General features: G+C 57.6%; 5 protein-coding genes across 5 annotated transcripts; 2 read left to right on the forward strand and 3 right to left on the reverse strand.

The window, feature by feature from the left end:
• Positions 1-6284: 6284 nt before the first annotated feature.
• SLS55_008620 (uncharacterized protein) lies at positions 6285-7416 on the reverse strand (the record flags this gene model as incomplete). Its single annotated transcript, XM_066780028.1, has 5 exons — positions 6285-6491; positions 6546-6580; positions 7011-7126; positions 7182-7347; positions 7398-7416. 5 exons carry the CDS (start codon positions 7414-7416, stop codon positions 6285-6287), a joined length of 543 nt encoding a protein of 180 aa, XP_066629257.1.
• Positions 7417-8695: 1279 nt separating this feature from the next.
• On the forward strand, positions 8696-10180 carry SLS55_008621 (uncharacterized protein; the record flags this gene model as incomplete). Its single annotated transcript, XM_066780029.1, has 1 exon — positions 8696-10180. One exon carries the CDS (start codon positions 8696-8698, stop codon positions 10178-10180), a length of 1485 nt encoding a protein of 494 aa, XP_066629258.1.
• A 1270-nt stretch (positions 10181-11450) lies between these two features.
• DOM34 (Translation factor pelota) lies at positions 11451-12717 on the reverse strand (the record flags this gene model as incomplete). Its single annotated transcript, XM_066780030.1, has 2 exons — positions 11451-12116; positions 12172-12717. The coding sequence occupies 2 exons, from the start codon at positions 12715-12717 to the stop codon at positions 11451-11453; spliced, it is 1212 nt and encodes a 403-aa protein (XP_066629259.1).
• Positions 12718-13046: 329 nt separating this feature from the next.
• TPN1 (Vitamin B6 transporter) lies at positions 13047-14668 on the reverse strand (the record flags this gene model as incomplete). The annotated part of the gene is made up of 2 exons (XM_066780031.1): positions 13047-14446; positions 14509-14668. 2 exons carry the CDS (start codon positions 14666-14668, stop codon positions 13047-13049), a joined length of 1560 nt encoding a protein of 519 aa, XP_066629260.1.
• A 2897-nt stretch (positions 14669-17565) lies between these two features.
• PNC1 (NAD(+) salvage pathway protein) lies at positions 17566-18332 on the forward strand (the record flags this gene model as incomplete). Its single annotated transcript, XM_066780032.1, has 2 exons — positions 17566-17643; positions 17703-18332. The coding sequence occupies 2 exons, from the start codon at positions 17566-17568 to the stop codon at positions 18330-18332; spliced, it is 708 nt and encodes a 235-aa protein (XP_066629261.1).
• Positions 18333-19595: the final 1263 nt, after the last annotated feature.

The raw sequence follows: 19595 nt of genomic DNA on the forward strand, positions 1-19595 counted from the left end.
CACACTCGCCTGCGACCGGTGAGTTGCTGCTCGGCCGGCCGGCGCAGCGCAGCTCCCGGCTCCCAGCGCCCAGCTCCCAGCAACCGGCTCGCCGGGGCCACGCACGCTCGCCGAGTGGGAGCATCAGGGCCACAGGGCAGGCGACCCACCTGCGCGGTAAAGCTTGGAGCGAGGCGAGGCAGCGGGCAGCCACCATGATTATTGACGAGAGTAATCGCCGTCACGATGCTTGGGGTCCCCGTGAAACCGTGGGCTTTTCTAGCCCACCGCCTCGCTGCGGTACAGCTCGGTGCGGGCTCATGGCCGCAGACCCGGTCTCCGCCTGCCAGGTGCCAGGTGCCAGGTGCCAGGTGCGCCCTTAGCCGGCAGCGCTGCGTCCCGTCGCTGCTTCCTCGCATCACAAAAGCAGTGGCAGCACGCTAGCCCGCCTCCCGCGCCGACACCAGTCAGTTCCCTCCGATTGACCCCTTGGACCCCCCTTGGACCCTCGAGAGTGCGCAGCAAGGGCGGGCCTGCCACCTGCGTCTCTGCACCCGCTCACGTGCCGTCGCCCTCGCACAGAGTCATACCGCATCATCGACGTCGCTCCACCACCGCGCCGGTACCACTGCTGCGACTGTGTCTCCGATCCAGCAGCAGATCAGATCGAGGCCAGCCCAGCCCGCGCGCAGCAAAATCGCTCGCGACAGCAGCAGTAGCAGGCAGATCACCAGGCCGCAGCAAGCGGCCGCCAGAGTAGGCGGGACATGACTTCGCACCATCCCGACGACGTACTAGTGAGGCTCTCCACCAACCCCTCGCGCCCTGTTCCTCGCCTGCTCGCTGCCGGTCATCTGCCGCTGCACCAACCCGAGTGCCATCTGCGCCGCCCCGCCGTGCCCAGCGAGCCGCCGCTCCCTTGATTCGGCGGGCGGCGGCGCACATCGGCACACTCGCACGCTCGCATGCGCGCAACCTCACCTCACCCTTCGCTCATGATCGCGCCTGTGTCGTGAACCGCGCGCTAGACACTGGGGCTAACGGCTGCGCTAGGGCGAGCTCCCGGAAGATCCAGCTGATCATGAGGACAACCGCACCTTCACCTCGTGAGCAAATCCCCTTTCCTTGACTGGTGTTCGTCTGATCGGCGCTATTGATCCTTCGCCGGCCGACGAAAGAAGTTCGGCGTCGAAGACGGGGGGCAAATGACGCGCAGCTGCGCCGTGTCAGCGGAAGCATCTGATCGGGAGGGGTCCCTCTGAGCCCTGTGGAGCCCCTCCAGGCACCGTCGTTCCGAATCCGCACCCTCTCGCCGGCAAGCGAAGCTAATGCAGCCAGAGGTCCCGGACTGTGGCGTCGAACATAACCACGTACCGATACGAGAACGGGCGGAGGTACCATGCATATCGTGAGTCTCTACTGCTGGGCGGCGGCCAAAGTCGGCTCTCGCTTTGTCGTCGGCGGGCTAGTTCTGACGCGGAGCTTGCAGGAGACGGGGCCTACTACCAGCCCAACGACGACCGCCAGGCGAAAGCCGGGAGCATAGAGTATGTGTTCGCCGGTTCCCGGGCCGATTCCTGGGACGAGGATTGTGCTGACACTGCCCAACCGGGAAAGGCATCACGTGTGGTTGCTCACCCTCAACGACGCGCTCTTCTTCTCTCCCTTGCAGGACCCGCAGAGGGTGCTGGACGTGGGCACTGGCACGGGCCTGTGGGCTGTCGATATGGGCGACAGGTATCCGTCGTGCGAGATCATAGGCACGGATCTATCGCCAACCCAGGTCCCCTACGCGCCGCCCAACGTCCGATTCGAGATTGACGACTGCTGCAGTGAATGGACGTATCCGGAAAACAGCTTCGACCTCATCCACGTTCGTGGCTTGACTGGCAGTGTAGGGAACTGGCCGAAGTTCTATCAAGAATGCTTCAAGTACGGGGATGACGTTCCTTTCTCGGCACCTTGGCCAATCGGAGCATTTTGCGTCTGAATGTCTCTTAGCAATGTTCTTGACTGACTAGCGGTGCTACCATCAGACACCTCCGACCGAACGGATACATTGAACAGTTGGAGTTTGGGATCGACATACATACGGAGCCCGCAGAGACGCCTTATGATGAGATTCTCAAAAGCTTCGGGCCGTTGCTTGCTGAAGCTGGAGACAGGATGAGCAAGACGTTCGAAATCTCGACTCACATGACCCAGCTCATCGAACAAGCGGGTAAGTCTGAGGAATTTTTCTTTTCTTCTCCATTGGCGGCCTTGTGTGTTCTCCTCCGGCGCATCGTTATTTCGGATGTCCTACAAACCTGTATTCGACAGCCTTTTTGTGGGAACGTTACCTCAAGCTGACCGATGTTAGGCTTCGTGGATGTAATTACAAAGCACTTCATTTGGCCCATTGGTCCCTGGTCCGACGACGAGCGTCTCAAAGAGCTCGGTCGCTGGAACCTGAAGAACTGGGAAGACGGGATGGAAGGTTGGGTGATGGCGGTGTTGACCCGGATCCATGGGGTGAGTTTGAGCATACAAAGGAGTTACATGCAAGGCCTGCTCGACGCTGGTTTGCTGACCAACATGGGGGCAATCTCCTCTCTGCAGTGGTCCTATCAAGAGGTTCAGAATTATAGAGCACAGCTGTTGAGGGGCGTCAAGTCGAATGGTGTCAAAGCTTGGCATGACGTGTCCGTCGTCCCATTCCGTGTCCTTCATACACACCTTTGCTGACGGAGACTTAGATGTGTTGTATACGCACGTAAACCCGAATAAAGAAATGTGACTGCTTAAACGATCGCACATGAAAATACACCGGCGTATCAATGGCCCTTTCATTCAATTGACACCCTTCAATTTCATTTACCTCAAGACAACAAGGATTTCCATTCCGGATGTGCCATCTCTTTTTCTTTTTCGTGGCCTGAACAAGAAGACGATGTCTGTGTCACTCAGTCCGATCGGAATGGTCTCCTTAGCGCGCGGCTTAGAGCTCCAAGGGATTGCGTGTCATAATCGTAACAAGGGCGACACGTCAGAAAATCGACGGAGAATGAGCGGTATTGCGCGATTCGTGGCATCGTGAGCACTACTTGAGAGAAGGACAGGTTCATGCTCTGTTGTTCTCTACCTATCAACCGCTCATGCAGTTAAGCGCCTATGCATACTGTCACACCCTGATGGCTCCTTGTAGGATTCCCTGCTATCGGTCCCGGAAGCAGACTGATAGCTTCCTGTTGGTCGAAGTTCTCCTTCTCCCGCAGCGTCGGCTCACTCCGCATCAACCGGCTCCTACACCGAAACCCACTCGGTCGGGAAAAAGAAAAGAGAGAAACAAGCGTCGACTAACGGAAGAGGTGCCACGAAAACCACCTTACATTGAGTTTCTCATGCGAGAAGCTGACGACGGGCAGAGACTCGTATCTCGATGCGGCACTCCAGCAGGCGGCCAATTGTTGAGAGGCAAGTCCAGGCAACATCTGCACCTACGCCTTAGCAGGAGGAGCCGGCATAGATCTTGTGGGGGTTTGCACGACGTCAGACCACGCGTGACGTTCGTGGCGTCTGGGGACTGGTCTGGAACCGCAGAGAGATCGACTATCCCTTCCCTCCAATTTCATCTGGCCTTCTTGTGTTCCTTCCGACGCGCAATGTGGTAGTGACGGCATGTAACACGTCTGATAGAGGGAACGGCCACCGCTCTCGTTCACCGCGGAGCCGCGTCTCCTTCCGCCGTGCATAAGTCTCAGCCCCCACGCAGCATAGGCTATCACGTCCGCCGATCCCTGACTTCTCTTTCTTCTTTTATACTTCTGGGTGCATTCGCTAATCGCTTCGTAGCCGACAATGTGCGCGCGTATGTATGTTCTCATGCGCTCTTTGGCGCGTACTCTGCTGTCCACACTGCATCTGCATGGACCTGGCTGTCTGTCTGTAGGTGTGTGATGCAATCTGCAATTCCCGCCGGACGCAAGGTTTGTGCATCCGAAAAGCCGTTGGAAAGTGGAGGTGGAGAAAAAAGCAAACATAATCTTGCTTCTCCGCCGTGACACAACACCCACCTTCATGTACCCCCACCATCCGGGTACACCCACACTCGCAAAACCGACGTTGTATCGGTTGCGGCAGTACAACACACCACAGATGCACGCGGACGTGCTCTCTCACGGAAAAGAAGGACCAGGGCACGAGAAACTAGAACCACGTGTTCTCCCAACAGCCGGAAAAACCAAAGCAAAACCGACACTTAGCCTCACCCCGATTGGCGAGGTCACTGTGCTCCCGCCTAGCCCCGCAGGGGTCGAGCATTATTTTCCCCGGTCGTGCGTGGGCTGAGCGGCGGCTGCTGCTGCTGCAACTCGTTCCCGGCCGTCAAGCCAGCAGCGGCTCTTGCGGAGGCGCAGCCGATAGGGCTGTCGGATGCGCAGGCACTAGATACCCGGATGCAGAGTCGGGGTGGGTAACCTAAAATCCGTGGATGCATGCTACGTGATTTGTTTGGGGTGAGGATCCGTCATGTAGAGTGACGTAGTGAGACGTCGGCCGGATATTGGGGGCGGACAAGGCGGGAGGCGGTGAGCAGGGAGTGCGAAGGGCGTTATTGGGTGCAATTACGAGTTGCTTGGCGGTTGTTGCGGATTTAATTGGGGGGGAAATCAATGTGGTCCGCAGGAGGAACTCTCGTCCGGATAAGATCCAGGCCCTGTTCTTCGCACCTCGGCGGTGATGTTGGTATGAGGAACACCGCCGAGTAGGCTTGCTATCGCATCCATAGAGGAATGGAACATGGACTCAACAGACTCCAAAGCTGTTAAAGCTGAGTCTTGAAAATACAGGGTTGTTTGGGCCAATTAAATCCTACACACATCTTATCATGTAGGTGCCTCGCCAAATCATGAAGCTCTACAAATGCGCTCCCCTTTCCAAAAGAGGAGAAGCTAGCATCAGAGAGAGGGCCGGCCGACTTTCTCCTTCCTAATGCAGCAGTTTGATCATCTTTGATATGCCTGTAAGTACCTTGTCTATAAATGGTGCAACAGAACGCTTGAGCATACGTCGAACAAAGGCAGTTCTATACCATTTCTGCATCCCCTCCCCGCTTTTCTTTGCGAGTCATATAAATTCTATGGGTCCCTTTTCTCAAAACGCCACCCGCAACCTTGAAAGAAGCTCTGTGCCGATCAGCAGCGCATTCTTTCTCCTCTGATTTCTTTTTCTTTCCCACCATTTCGGACTAAAACCGTATATCTCCGCCATCACCACTTAGTCATCGTCTAGATGTGAAAGGTGTTAAGCCGTATTCTCTCGATGGACAAGTGTAGCCGGTGCTCTATCTCCTCAGTCGGCGTGATCCACCGGCATATCCACGGACTAGCTTACAGATATTTTTTTTTTTTTACAATCAAGCCCGGTGTTCTTGCGCGGGCAGTTGAAGCAGATATCCAGACGTACATGTGAATTTGGAAAATGTACAAACACATGGGACTCCGTGGCTACATAAGTTGAATCGTGCCAGCGGAAGTGCCGGTAGAAGTATCAGTGGACATGCCAGTCGATCGCGCCGACTGTGCAGATATGATGGTTTGGGTGCCATCTTGGATGCGCAATAACTGGCTGCAATGACGGAGTGAGTTCAGTACGATTAGCACATCATACCAGGAACTTGTAATCAGAGACGAGATCAGACAGCAGTGAAGTACTATATCTCCAGAGCTGTGCCATGGACATCCGTGATAGGGAAATGTGAAATGAAATGACAGTGAAGCAGATCTTTTGAAATGGTGAGTGACAGAAGAGGTGAGGGGTCAGAATTGCGAGGCAGGAGGATGAACTTGGGTATTTATGAGTGCGCAATATCGTTGAGCGGGGGGTGGCTGTGCCGCATGACATCGTTATCGGTACCATTGCTACGGATGCGGCGTTTTTGCCACCCATGAAGAGGAACCCATCAATTCTGGGCTTGAGGAGCGGACACTGGGAATGCAAATCACAAGTTCCAATGTCAAAGAATTGTTTTGTTGTGTGGGCTGTACTGTCGTCGGAAACCATTGCACTGAGTGGCCTCGATGACGAGTATATGGGATATGTGCCAGCCGTAGGCACAGATAGTTTGCGGCACAGTCATGACAGGGGTGATTGGACGCATAAAATCGAACTTCCTCTTCTTAGTTCTTTAGACTAAGCGGCGCGGATTAAGCCCCGGATATGGTAACGAGAGCACCTCATGCTGGAGAAAAAGTGGTCCAAGCCCAGTAGACCCACATATCCTTATCTGAACTCCAGACGCAGAACATAAATCATAAATCGTACAATCATTCGCATGCGGAGATGTCGCCAAAGTACCAGAGATGGGCGTTAATGTCGACTGCCAGTCCCCACTGGGCGTTACCGGATAAATTCGAATTGCCCACGTAAGTGTTGATGTCGTTGGCAGTCACCGCGGCATCATTGGCACTGCTGATGTAGTATTCGGGTGAGATGTGCACGTAGCCCATGTTGAGGGTTGGCAGGCGAGGAACCTGGATGGTGATCAGCTTTCTGCCTTTTAAGGGTATATAAGAGTGACGGCGTACGGGATCGTTGAGATGCGTGACGCGGTAGTTGTTGCCTTGAGCGGTGATGTAGTCAGACAAAGCGGCCGGACCGATGCGAGGCGCGCCGTAAGTGTACTAGGTAGAAGTCAGTAGGTTGTACAGGGGCAGGTCTCAAGCTCAGGTTTACCAAGGCCACGTCGTAACCGCTGTTGCGAAGATCCGCTGCAGCTAAAGTGGCCACCGCACCTCCCCTGCTTCTATTAGCTGGCTGTTCAAGCGTACGGGAAGAAATGTACACACAAGCTATGACCAGTGGCTACAATCTGGTAACTGGGGTTGGCAGCCCTGGCTGTTTCTATTGCGTCGACGACATAACTGCGGGCTTCTTGCCAAGAGTTCCAGAAGCCCGAATGTGCCGGGCAGCCATCGCAAATAGTTGTTGAGGTTGTCGCTGTCATTGTTCAGGTTAGATACTATCAAGTCTTGGAGTAGGGGGAAACCAACCGAAGTCAAAGTTTGCAATCCAGTTCTGGATCGATCTTGAGCCGCGGAAGGACACAACGATCTGTGAGTTTGTAGAGTCGGTCGCCACGAACCCGGTGGTGTCGGTGACGACTGAGCTATCAGAGGGTCAGCTAAACATAGGGGAAGAAACGATAGTAGTAAACGACTTACTCCTCGAACTCGACTACGGTGTTGGTGGTCGCGGCATCCACCAACGGGCAATTCCCCGCTTCGCACGAGACTTCGGTGCCGGTGGAATTGTTGTTCTGAGCGCAGTAGGATGCGGCAGAATATTGCTCAAAAAGATTGAAGCTGGCAAGTAGGTCCGCGCTGACGGCTGGATGGATGTGAGCTTGGGTTGGAGGTGAAAGGGGCGGAGTGGCATACCTCGCCTCTCAACCGGCATCGGAGCTGCAATTGCGCGCCATGACAGCAGCGCAACGGCGATGGACAGAGTCAGAGGTGCCATGCTGCACAACAGAGCGGCGGAGAAGGGAGCACTGGCTGCTTGCTGGCCAGAGATGCAGCGGAAGGCCGCGGGCTTTTAAGCACCCGCGTATTCACGAGAGGCAGCATAGCATTGGAACATCCCTCGGCAGCTCGCAAAAGGGACAGCGACGCCAGGCTAGCGAGGGATACGCCAGCAGTAGGACCTGCCTTTCTCTACAAGTCTTCATGGTCGGCGCATGGTGAGAGCCGCTGCGCTAGCTGCTGACTCGAGCAACGTGCGACTCCGATAGGCCGGCGGATGTGATCTGAATAGTGGTGGGCATGCGCCGGGCGTAAGCGCAGCGGACACAGGTACCCAACCGGGATGGCGCCTGCCACCCCTCCGCACCTCCGCACCAGCATTGACTGCGGGGAAGAGTCGTTTTTCCGTAGGGCGGCCTTCGCGAATGGCCATTGCGCCGAAAAGTTGCACCCGCACCTGACCAGGACCGAGGAGAAATGTGGGAAATATAGGCGAGGGTCCACTTCAAGTTGCCGGCCGCTGCGAGTGTGCGCCAGGCACCATGTCAGGTGGCTGACTGGCGTCTGATCGGCAGCGACAGCCAATGCCCATTCCGGCGTTCCTGGCCGACGCACCGCGGTCTGGCAATCACAGATCCTCTGCGGATCGGAGAGATGGCGGGGGCGGGGTAGAGTTGGCGCTATTGGGACTCGCAGTCCTCGTATTCGCGCAGTTCCTGACTTTTGCTGCAGATGGGGGTGACGCCTTCGTTCGGGTGAAGATGGCCGAGGAGATGAGCAATTATAGATGAGCAGAAAGCCGCACATGGCTGGCTGCAGGGGTGTGAAACCCAGTGTGCAGCCCCGCGGCGGAGAAGAATCCGGGTCCCGACTACGACCTTAGTACGACCCCGCCATGCGAACAGCATCAAAGGTGTGATGGAGTGGAGATGGAGATGCAATTCGGAGCGAAGAAATCAAAGGAATGCCCGTGCACGTGCTCACGCGAGACGCGATGCGCCTTCTCGATCCGCCACTGCCGCCTGCCCGCCAATTGGTGAACATCATTGCCCCGCTTCACCACAAACACAACCACGCTCATTCACTCCACGCCTCAACATACGCATTACCCTTGAACCGACTTCGCGTCCACGCCATGAGCACGACACTCCACCACACAATCCTCGGCCACCACGGCCCCGCACCCTAACCCTAAACCCATACCTCACTGCGTCATGTCTACAATAGTCAAACAGACCTCTCGCCAAGTAAAAGACGCATACTCAAAGAGAGACGGCCGTCTCTCAGAAGATGAGGTCAGACGCCTCGAGAAACTCGCCGCTGCCGATCGCCATGCCGAGGAACTTCGCGAGAGAGACAAGAGAAAGAAGGAGGCCAAGAAGCGAAGAGAGGATAAGGAGCGGAAAGAGAGGGACGCCCGTCGCAGGAACGGCATCGGAGATGCAACCCAGGCGTGCGGCTATAATTTCACCCAGCGCCGCCAGAAAGACTGGTTCCGCACTTATTTTCGGAAGGGCCAGCCAAAACCGCCACCAAAGGCCACACCCGAGAATACAGCCCCTTTCAAATCTTCCCAGGTCTCGCATCCTGAGGATATCTATGAATGCTGCGAGGAAGTTGAAGACGATGCTCACCTAGGGGATTCCGATTCCAAGAGTAACCGAGACGACGATGATGAGGGTCATGGCGAGGACGCCAGGCCTGAGGGCCATGCCCTCAATGTAGTAAATGCAGCCGACCATGTTCGTCGCCAGGGAGAGCAGCACTGCTGTTGTGCTTCTGTTTTGGGTTCTATCCCTTGCGAGTCGAGAAGCTGTACCAACAGCCCGGAGAAGAAGGCTAACCTCGAAGCCTCCGACGTAGTCGAGCAAGCATTCGAGGCACTTGAGCCAGCATCCGATGCCGATTTGGACAAAGACGACATATCTGGGGATACCGACAGTACCAACGACAACGATTCTCTCCCAGCACACAATCATGCCCTCGCGAATGTTAGATCGAGTCTCGAACCGATAGATCGTGAGGAGAATCCCTGGAGTACCGATGACATCGACGAGGAGTCCTTGCTAGCTGCTGTTCAAGGCCAAACGCCAACTTCGAAGGCTTCTCTCACAGCTTCTGCCGCTCCGTCGGGAGAGCTTGATCAAGACCTACCGTCAATGGACACGGAGCTGCTCGAGGAGCTGCTTTCCAATTCACAACTCGACCGGGACCTTGCCCCACCTGCGACTTGTCAGCCATGCGGTGTCCTTTCTGATTCATTTTTCTCCTCGGAGTTGGATCTTTCGGCCGAGGAACTTGCGGCTATCGAAGGGCCCCTGCTACAGGCACAATCCCGGCTTTCAGATGCTTGTGTTGCCGACAAACACAATGTTCATCCAGTGGCCCCGCCAGGAGCACTCACTGATGCCAGTTCGGTATCCTCGACTCTTGACTCACCGCTGACACCGCCTGCAAAGCACACTCAGAAGAGAAAAGCCGGTGTTATGCATGACCACACAGTCCCATCTGCGAAGCAACGGAGGGAACCCATTGCTACGCAGACGTCCGCTGGCGACAGCATTCCTCCACCGTCGAAGTTTTCCACTTTTAAGGTCGACCATACTCTTGATACCACCCCTCACGAGTCAAGATTCGCTGCCTATGGCCTATCAACACAGCTTATCCAGGACGCTGTATTTGATGAGTTCGAAATTTGAAGTGTTTACAAGACCACGACTAAATCCAGCACCAACTTGGTGGAGTTCTGTATGTCTACTAGATGCACTTTACTCAACGCTTTATCTACCCTGACTTCAGAAGCTCTCTCCATTCGACATGTTCACTGCTGGTCTGCGACATCAGTGCCTACATCGGGCTGATATTGCATTGGACGCTGTTGTTCAGATTCAAGAGATTGGGCAGGGGGGCTGGAAGAAGTACGAGTGGACTTCTGAGGGTTTGATTGGTATTGATCTTCAATTGGTGGGTTTAAGAGGCTTTTTTGGGGGAACGTTTTGCTCCGCGGGGGTCGGGGGAGTGAGTATTGGGGTTCGGCGTTTGATATACACGGCGCCTATAGAACGGACTGCGTTTGAACGGGCAATATACATAGATAGGGTCTCTGGCATAGTCGGTTGGCTGCACAAACCATCCCCATATACAAAGTATTCACTGATGGCCGTATGTACCAAGCAAAAAAGTAGTACGTAGACAGACTTCTTTGGTAGAAGACCTCTCAATTGATGGTGTTTTCTGCCTCTCTGATGAGAGGTTGTACTGTCAACGAGGAAGAGCTGCTGGTAGGGCATATATATTCCCAAGCAACCATCCTTCCGTCGATGAAGGGTGCCTCCGCATTCCATTCTTACAGCTCTATTCTGACTCAGACACCTCTTTATCTTGCGCAGTAGGGTTTGAGAAGTTGAAAGTAGCACCTGCCATAACGTTTAAATTTTCTCTCCAGCCCACTCTTCCTCTCCTTCACTTTACGGTCACACTGGCATCTGTACTTTCCAGTAGACATATATATACGGACCAAGCACGTTCACATGTACTCACCGTTCCAAAAGAATTGCTTCACTGTCTTTCAAAGACGCCGTTCTGGTCCAATACAACTGCAGCCACGGCTGCTTCGGTATTAGTCGGACAGTGAGTAGGTGATTGAACATTAAGAAAAGGCAATTCTTTACACCCGAGTGAGTCTTCATCGGCGTCCGGTACCTGTGCGCTTTTGACTGACTGGCAGCCCAAAGGCCAGGTTATTGCTGAAGCCAGGTTGCCTCAGCTGTGGACGGGCATCCTTTCGAAGGCTTTGGACATGGTGGACATGGAAGGACCATGAGAGAGAGAGGTCAGTATTGTCACGATTTCCAAGGGAGCCCCCTTGCCGCCTTCTTGACGGAGTCTGAGAGCCGTATCTTCCTTTTCAGCCCGCACGAAAAAAAACATCTGCGATATGCCTTGTAAAACCACGTTTCGAATTCTCGTTCATATTTGCTCCCCATCCTCCGCCGCAGCAGCGGCGCCTTCCGCCTCGGCCTCCACATCCACCTCCTCGTCCAGATCCTCGAGAGGGAACGTCAAGATGGCAGCGATATTGCCCAGCCCCTCCAGCCTCTTCCCGCTCTCGTGGGCCGAGCTCAGCACCCGCACCTCGCCGCCCTCCTGCTCCCTCACGCGGTCGACCAGCCGCACCCAGCGGCGGCGCGTCGCGACGTCCTGGCTGCGGAAGAGGGCGTTCGAGATGAGCAGGACGCCGCCGCCGCGGCCGACGGCGCCCTTGTCGACGGCCTTCTCGACCTCGCGCGGGCCGTACCACGCGCGGCCGTCGTCCATGCGCAGCAGCTCGAGGAAGCGGTCCATCAGGGCCGTCTCGCGCGCGTACTTGGTGTCGCTGAGGCGCGCGAGGACGGTGGGGGACTTGAGGACCTCGTGCAGCGCGTGCACGTGTCCCGAGGATGAGTGCGCGACGAGGATGGACTGGGCCTGCGCCTGGAGCGGTTTGTTGCCCGAGGAGAGGGCTTGCTGCTTGATGTAGGCTTGGAACGAGGCGGCGACGAAGCCGGGCGAGGCGAGGAGGAGCGGGCGCGGGTTGGAGAGGTCGAGTTGGCGGAGGAGGGTGCTGAGGACTGTGGAGAAGAACTTGTCCATGCCCTGGACGGAGGGAGAGCGTTAGCATTTCCAGCTTTCTTCCGAGGCGAGAGCTTACCTTGTCGTGATCGCCCGTGCCGCCCCTCCTCTTCCTCGGTATGGGCGTCTCGACGCGCTGGCGCAGGATGGTCTGGTGCTCGGTGATCAGGCAGATGTTGGCCATGCCCTCCTGCATGACGACGGCCCAGACGTCGACGCGCTTGGCGGGGTCGGTCGCTTCCTTGAGCGCCTCGAGCGCGATGCTGTCCCAGCCGTCGGCCTTCTCCAGCACGAACTGGCGCTGCAGCTCCAGGTCCAGCGTGTGGCTCTGGCCCAGGCCGACGAAGTCGTTCTCCTCGGCCACCTGGCCGGCGACGTGCAGCTGGCTGCTCCCGGCGTCGAAGTCCGTCCGCGTCACCCGGATCGTCAGCGTCGTGTGCACGCGCTTCGACGAGGTCGCGCCCGTGGCCGAGGCCGTCGTCACCTTGCGCACCGCCGCGGCGCGCAGCGTGTCCAGCGGCCGGATCAGGTTGAACGCGTGCCACATGTCCTCGGGCTCTTCGGGCAGCAGCGTCGCCGTGCCGGCCCCCGTGCGCCGGTCGATGCTCTGCTTGATGAGGCGCATGGTGACTCGTGGCGCGTGTGGGTCCGGGTCTGTAGGTGGCTGGGTCCTTTGGGGCGCGCGGGGTGGGAGGGGGACGGGCGCGGTCGTAAAATTGGTCGTGAATGAAGATTGGGATGCTGCGCGGCTGTGCCTGCGGTGACGTTTGAAAGGCGGCCCCGCAATCGTGGCCCCACTGCTATCGATAAGCAGCTCGATCTGCATCATTAATAATGCTTTATAGTGCATTGGTAGCTTCCGAATGTTGAATTCATTTTATATTGGCTGTTTGACACGGCAGCCGGAGGACACAATCCGGTCACGTATTTAACCTCCGTCCTCCAACAATCCATTTACCGCCCGAACCTCTTCAGCTCCCACCACCTCAGCGGCGGAAACACCAGCGCAGCCCATGCGAAGCCGACATAGTTGCCCATGTCGGCACCATAATCGCCAACCGTCGCAGCAATGGGTCCAATGTACCAAACCTGCGCCATGGAGAGGACAGCACCCGCCCATCCCACCAGGAACGCCACCAGCGCCGCGATGCCCAGGGGAAGGTGCTTCTTCTCGTCCCACCGCGCCCAGTCCCACGCCCGACCGTTGCTGCGCCGGAACAGAAGGTGCTCCTCGAGCGTGATGGCGAGCCAGATGCACACCCAGTAGCCCATCAGGGCGAGGAAGTTTGTGAAGATGTCGGCCAGATGGGCGCGGCCCGCCGCGGCGCATACCGTGTAGATGACGACGCCGATCGTGTTCCAGACGATGCGCGGCACCCGCGCGCACCACCGGCCGAGGATCTGGAAATCGACGCCCGAGGAGTAGGTCGGCACGATGAGGTTGGCGATGAGCCCGAGCGCGACGACGACGCCGCAGAACTTGCCGAATCCGCCCAGCGGCACGAAGCCTTCGACGATGAGCGCGCCCTGCGAGGTCCCGTACGCGGCCTCCCAGCTGGGGTTGGCGGCCATTCCCGACGCCAGCCCGATGCCGACGATGAAGGCGAAGGTGAAGCTGGTCGAGAGGCCGAGCATTGTCACGGCGAAGACTCTCCACGAGGGCGTGGACGCCGGGTAGTAGACGAAGTAATCGGCCGCGCCCCCGCCGTACGTGATTGCCGCCGCAAGACAGAGCGAGAAGAAGGAAAGCCGATTGCCCGCAAGCGTGCGTGCGTCGCCAGCGGATGACGGCGTCGTAGTGTCAAACTTGGGGCCGGCAACGCCAGCGAGCATGCAGATGACCATGAGCTGCGGCAGCCACGCGTAGCGCTCATACATGTGGAACACAGAGTACCCAAATGTGGTGATCCCCCATGTGATTACGGCCACGACGATGATTCCCACCACGACGGACATGGTGTTCGCAGACACGGCCGAGAGGATCTGCCCCGCAACCACGCAGTCAATCAGGGCGTAGCCAAGGAGGACGATGATATTCAGCAGCACCACGAGCTTGGACGGATACCAACCCATGGTGTAGCGCGCGAAGATCATGGTCCGATTCCCGGAACGCGGCCCGAAAGTTGCGGCATATGCGACACCAAGGCAGCCGAGAAGCATGCCAAAGACTGCGCACAGGCAGCTGTCAGTGAAGCCAAGGTAATAGACTGCGGGTCCCAGCATCCCGAGCGTGATATTGTTGGCCGCCAGGTTGACCGAAAACCAAAGGATCGCGATCTGGGAGTAGCCCAAGGAGCGGAGGTCATGCCGCTCGTCTGGCTCCACCCGCTGAATGCCGCGTGCCTCGAGGTTGTCTGAAGCCAAGAGCCTGTTAGCGTCTTTGTCCTCTTTAAACGGGAAGAACAGGACCACGTACACTCCACAAGGGTTTCCTCGAGCAGCTTGTACCAGCTCTTAGTGGCACCCAAGGCATCCGGGGCGTCATCCTGAACGGCCAATGGATCCTCGTTCCGTTGGGATGGGGTGAAGGCCTTCTCGACATCAGCCGTCGTGGCGGGTTGCAGTTCGCGGGGCATGGCTCCCTACCCGGAAGTCAGCATTCCACAGGCCATCACGCGGGGCAGGGGGTTGCAAGGCAAGCAGCACGCGTTCTTTCGCTAGAATTATCTAGATCAAGTTCAACCGTATCTTCTCAGAACGACGGGCCAGTAGACGCCTCGGGCCGCGACACGCATCCAGCTGATCCCCCACACAGTCCTGCTGGCTGACGGCCCGCTCCGGACTGCGTGGGGGAGGAGCGAATGGGTGGGTTGCACAGTGAGACGCTACGGAAGGCCGACGAACACCGGTGTCATGCTGATGCTACCTAGATACCTTGATTCGAGAGATGCTTCGTGCGACGGGCCTGCATTTTGGTTCGCAGTCGTACTTTGGGTGTTCTGGACGGGGTGGCGGCAGAGGTGTGTTGTTGAGGTTGAAGTGGTGTGGTGGAGTGTTCCGAGAAAAACTGCACACTGACTCGGAGGCGGCCGGGATGTGGCTCGGAGGCGCTTCTCGAATTGCGCCGATCACTGTGCATCCCTCCCCACCCGTGCTGGGCGCCAAGCGCCTGGATTCCTGGGTGCTGCGACGTGTTCGTGATGGTGTTGCGGAGGTGGTGTGCCGCTGTGCCACGCGTGGCGGGCCCAAAGCGGCAAGTCAAGCCATCCATAGAGAGTCTTGGGGTGCTAGCCAAGCTTGCGATCTTTGGTAAGCTCCAACTCAATCTCCACACCTGGGGCCTCGAACTTGCCCGGCCTTGGTAACTCAACGGCCCGGCACTCATCCAATCGATCAGAATACTGCTGCATTCAGAACACCAAGGCAAGGGATTCCGAGCGGCGGCCTCCGGTCCGCCAATAGCACTGTCATACATCACACTATATTGCACAACATGTTGCAAACGAACAATTGATTAGGTAGCCGAGGTCGAGGCCTTGACTCTGCATTATTCAACGCCAGCTATATGCGATGCTAAACTAACCATAACACCATGGGTATTCGCTTTTCCGTGAAGGATTCGTATCCTTCGTCTCAAGAAATGCCCATAACACCAAGGAAGAAGAGAGAACAGACTACCTCTCATGGACATGCCTCGTTTCTTTTGCTCACCAGCAGGCTGTAGGACGAGGTCCGCACGTCGGTGGCTGCGAACCAGGCTGAAGGCGGCATGCACGTCAACCCGATCAACGGCTGGCAACAGGGTGAGAGCGATGATGGAATCGACCCCACAGGCTCGTGTTGCACGACGTCGCGGCAAGAGCTGACTGATGGCACTGGCGCGGCTCCGGTCAGGGATGTGGGTCAAGGGGAGATGACGTCCAGAAGGTCGGAATATGCGGGGGTGCTGTCTGGGCGCCAAGTCGCAACTCCAGCCCCCACCAATCATGGCCACGGGCAGGCGAGGCACACCATACCATGGCGCAGGAAATCCGCGCTTGGCGGATTGTCGACCTTGCACCGAGAGTGCCTCAGCTGGGCCAGGCGCGCGATGCTGTCCGAGGAGGTGGACGCCGTAGTGGCCACGACGTCAAGGTGCCGTGAAAAAAGAATTCCGAGTGATGATCGCTGGCAATTGCAGCGGCTGAAAGCAGCAATGACTTCAGACCGCATGGCTCGATCCGCTCCTAGTCCTCCGGCAAGGGCCATGGCCTACGCAGTAGAGGCCATGACGCAAGAGTGCTGGACACAACCCCCTACCAACAGCGCCGTGAGGGCGGTGATTGGGATCCTCGACACTCATGTGGAGAAAGTGTGGGGAGTCAATGGAGGTCGTGCGGAGGGATCGTCAGCGGTTTACTCCTGATCGGAGGGCTCTGCCGACGAGAGCCGAGACGAGGTGGACGAGATGGACGAGTTGCGAGGAGCGTACAGCGGACGGGCCGCGGGCGCCGGCTCCTCGTCGTCGTCGTCGGGGAGGAAGAGGTTGGGGTCGGCGCGGATTGCCTGGCCGCCGGCGAGGTTGGTGATGTAGATGTACTTGATGTCGGAGGACATGGTGGTGGAGGACATGGTGGTGGAGGACATGGTGGTGGCGTGCATTGTTGTGGTTGTTGTTGTTGAACTAGGAGTGATTGAGGCAGGCGGTGATGGTGGTGTTTGACGGCGTGCTGCCGTCGTGGGGACGCCAGATACTTATAATGGAGGCACCCTGGCGATAGGCTCGATGCGATGGATTAACGCCGCCTGAGTCGGACATGGCTGGGCCCCGGGCAGGGCTAGTGAGTCAGCCTGGCGCTTGATGGGCGCAGATTGTTTTAAGGTTCGGAGCCTAAAGCGGGTCGAGTTCCGCAAAATCCGGCCGCGCGCGACAGACTGCCGTCCCGAATACGCCTGCACACTGCAGGGTGGCACAGTGGGGAGTGCAGCTCCATCACCGCGCGTCGCTCTGCGGCCTGTCGTGTAGCCGGGGCCCAGAACGGCGGTGCGTGGGCGCAGTCGGCCTCACGCCAGTCGCGCCAGCCAAGCCGAGCGCACGCGCCAGCGCACGGAGGACAAGTCCGTGTCATCCCCGTCTCACCCCGTCTGCTTGCCGTCTATTTCTCATCGGCGTCCAGTTTCCGAATCCGGCTCGGACATATCGCGCCAAAGTCCGCCTAGAACCCCAACTACTCGTCCTTGCGAATTACTCGGGTTGCCTGGGGGAACGTGAAGGCCAGGTGAACACCACGACGGGAGTCCATGACGGCAGGAGTGACGCACGACCCGCTCGCTGGCGATAAGCCTGCACCTGCATGCATGGCCTTTCCGACCGGTGCGCCGTGACAAGCGAGCCCATTCGCCGCAGCGCCCATCGCCCAAACGTTGCTCAAACCCCAATCAATCTGCCTCTCGGGTCGCAACCTTCTTACCGCGCCTCAGCCGTCTCCGCGCCGTCTACCTTTGACGTACCGTATCCGTAATCGTAGACCGCGACGCATCGCGTGTGCAAGCCATGGCTCCGGCGCCCAGCGACGCCGACTTCCGGCCCGCCCTGGTCATTGTCGACGTGCAGGAGGATTTCTGCCCGCCCGTAAGGCTATTTCTGCCTCGCCCTGACCGCCCGCAACCACCTAACCATGGCATCGCTAGAACGGCGCGCTCGCTGTGCACGACGGCCGCGCTGTCGTGCCCACAATCAACCGGCTGCTGCGCCTGCCCTTTGCCGCGCGAGTCGCGACCAAGGACTGGCACCCGCGCGACCACGTCTCCTTCGCGTCGAACCACGCGGCGCCTGACAACGTGCCCTTCGACACGACCGTCACCATCGCCAACCCGCACAACCCCGCCGAGACCCAGACCACGCGCCTGTGGCCCGACCACTGCGTGCAAGGCACTCCCGGCGCCGAACTAATCTCTGAGCTAGACCAGAGCCGCGTCACGAGCGTGGTCGAGAAGGGCCAGGATCGCCGCGTCGAGATGTACTCGGCCTTCGCCGATCCGTTTCGCCGCCCGCCCGTCGCCCGCAGCGGGCTCGCTGATCTGCTCCGCGCCGCCGGCGTGTCGGACGTCTTCGTCGTCGGCCTGGCCATGGACTACTGCGTCAAGTTCACCGCCCTGGATGCCGTCGCCGAGGGCTTCCGGACCGTGGTCGTGCGCGAGGGGACCAAGGCGGTGGATCCGGCACGGTGGTCCGAGGTGCAGGAGGAGATGGAGGCCGCCGGCGTGGGCTTCGTGAGTGTGGATGGAGAGGAGGTCAAGAGAGTGGAGCGGCTATTGTAGGAGATGCGTGCGTGTGGGGCTACGACCTTCATGCTATTATAGTGGAGTACCCGGCGTGGCGGTGAGTTTGGTTCGTGCGCGTGGAGCTTCTTTCCGCGACGAACGCACACTCCCTGGATGCTCGAAACTGCCTTTTAGAGACCTAATGGTACAGGTTGGACTCGATGGGGTTTCGCTGCAGCGCTCTCAGAGCTACGATTGAACGATATCCAGAACATTACAATGGAAAGGGAGCAGTGATCTTGTCTTACTGGTCGCGACCCTTCTCGAAAAACGGACGCCTTGCAGGTGATCATCACTCCGCCCCCGTTTTGAGGCAACCATCTTGCCTCCAAGATCCCCTGTTCATCACTGCCTGTCTGAGTCAATCGATCGTGGTCATCAAGGCTACAGCGAAGGCCAGAAAGCGGGTTACGAAACTTCTCCTCCCCAGCCCAGTTTCATAACAGCCCTGGTCGTCCCATTCTATGGTTGTTTCTTCGCCCTTCCATACAGATCTTCCCCTCCGAGTGCTGGCTCTAGCGTAGTTAAGAAATTATCGGATGGACCTCCCCAAATTGCGGTATGTATGGGGTTCCCACAGACCAGGCTCGAGCGTACCATGCGTATGCTCCTTCAATAGTACAGGGGCCGCTGGGGGCCAGGACAGCCCAAGGCTCAACCAGCATACATCACCACGACGCAATCGAGCGAGATCTGCGTTCGCAGGCGTCGATTATAAAAGATTGCGTACGGCACGTTTGAGAGATGGCTACATACCACTCTGTAGTAGCGGCTAACATGTATCTACTCGTAGCTGCCCACGTCACCGCCTTTTATCGGTCATTCCATGCGCAAAATGACCCCGTTCGATGAGGCCGCCTATCTGGGGGAATCTTTGGCAAGTAAACGGAGGGAGAGGCAGCTCCAATCATGACGTGGACGTTCTTGCTTCTCATTGGGAGTTTCTGATCCCGATCCTGCGCATCAAACGGGGCGAATTTAATCGTCATTTGGAAGAGAGTTGGTCGGTGCTGGAGATGAGAAAGCAAACGAGAGGCGTGGAAATCGCTTGGGAATCACTCAAGACATACCAAAAGGCTTACTAAGAGTTTGAAAGGTTGGTGAGTATTGGGGCTAGTGGTTAAGAAAGATAAGCCTTGCAAGGGACAGCTCGGTAAGATATGTTGTAACTCCAAGGCTTCTTGAGGACAGAAAGAATAGGATCGGCTACTGTGGTGCAGTGCATTGAAGGTATTTCATGTGCGAGGATATATGAGAGGG

Source organism: Diplodia seriata (genome assembly GCF_021436955.1).
Source record: "Diplodia seriata strain FDS-637 chromosome Unknown scaffold_9, whole genome shotgun sequence".
Taxonomy (NCBI): domain Eukaryota; kingdom Fungi; phylum Ascomycota; class Dothideomycetes; order Botryosphaeriales; family Botryosphaeriaceae; genus Diplodia; species Diplodia seriata.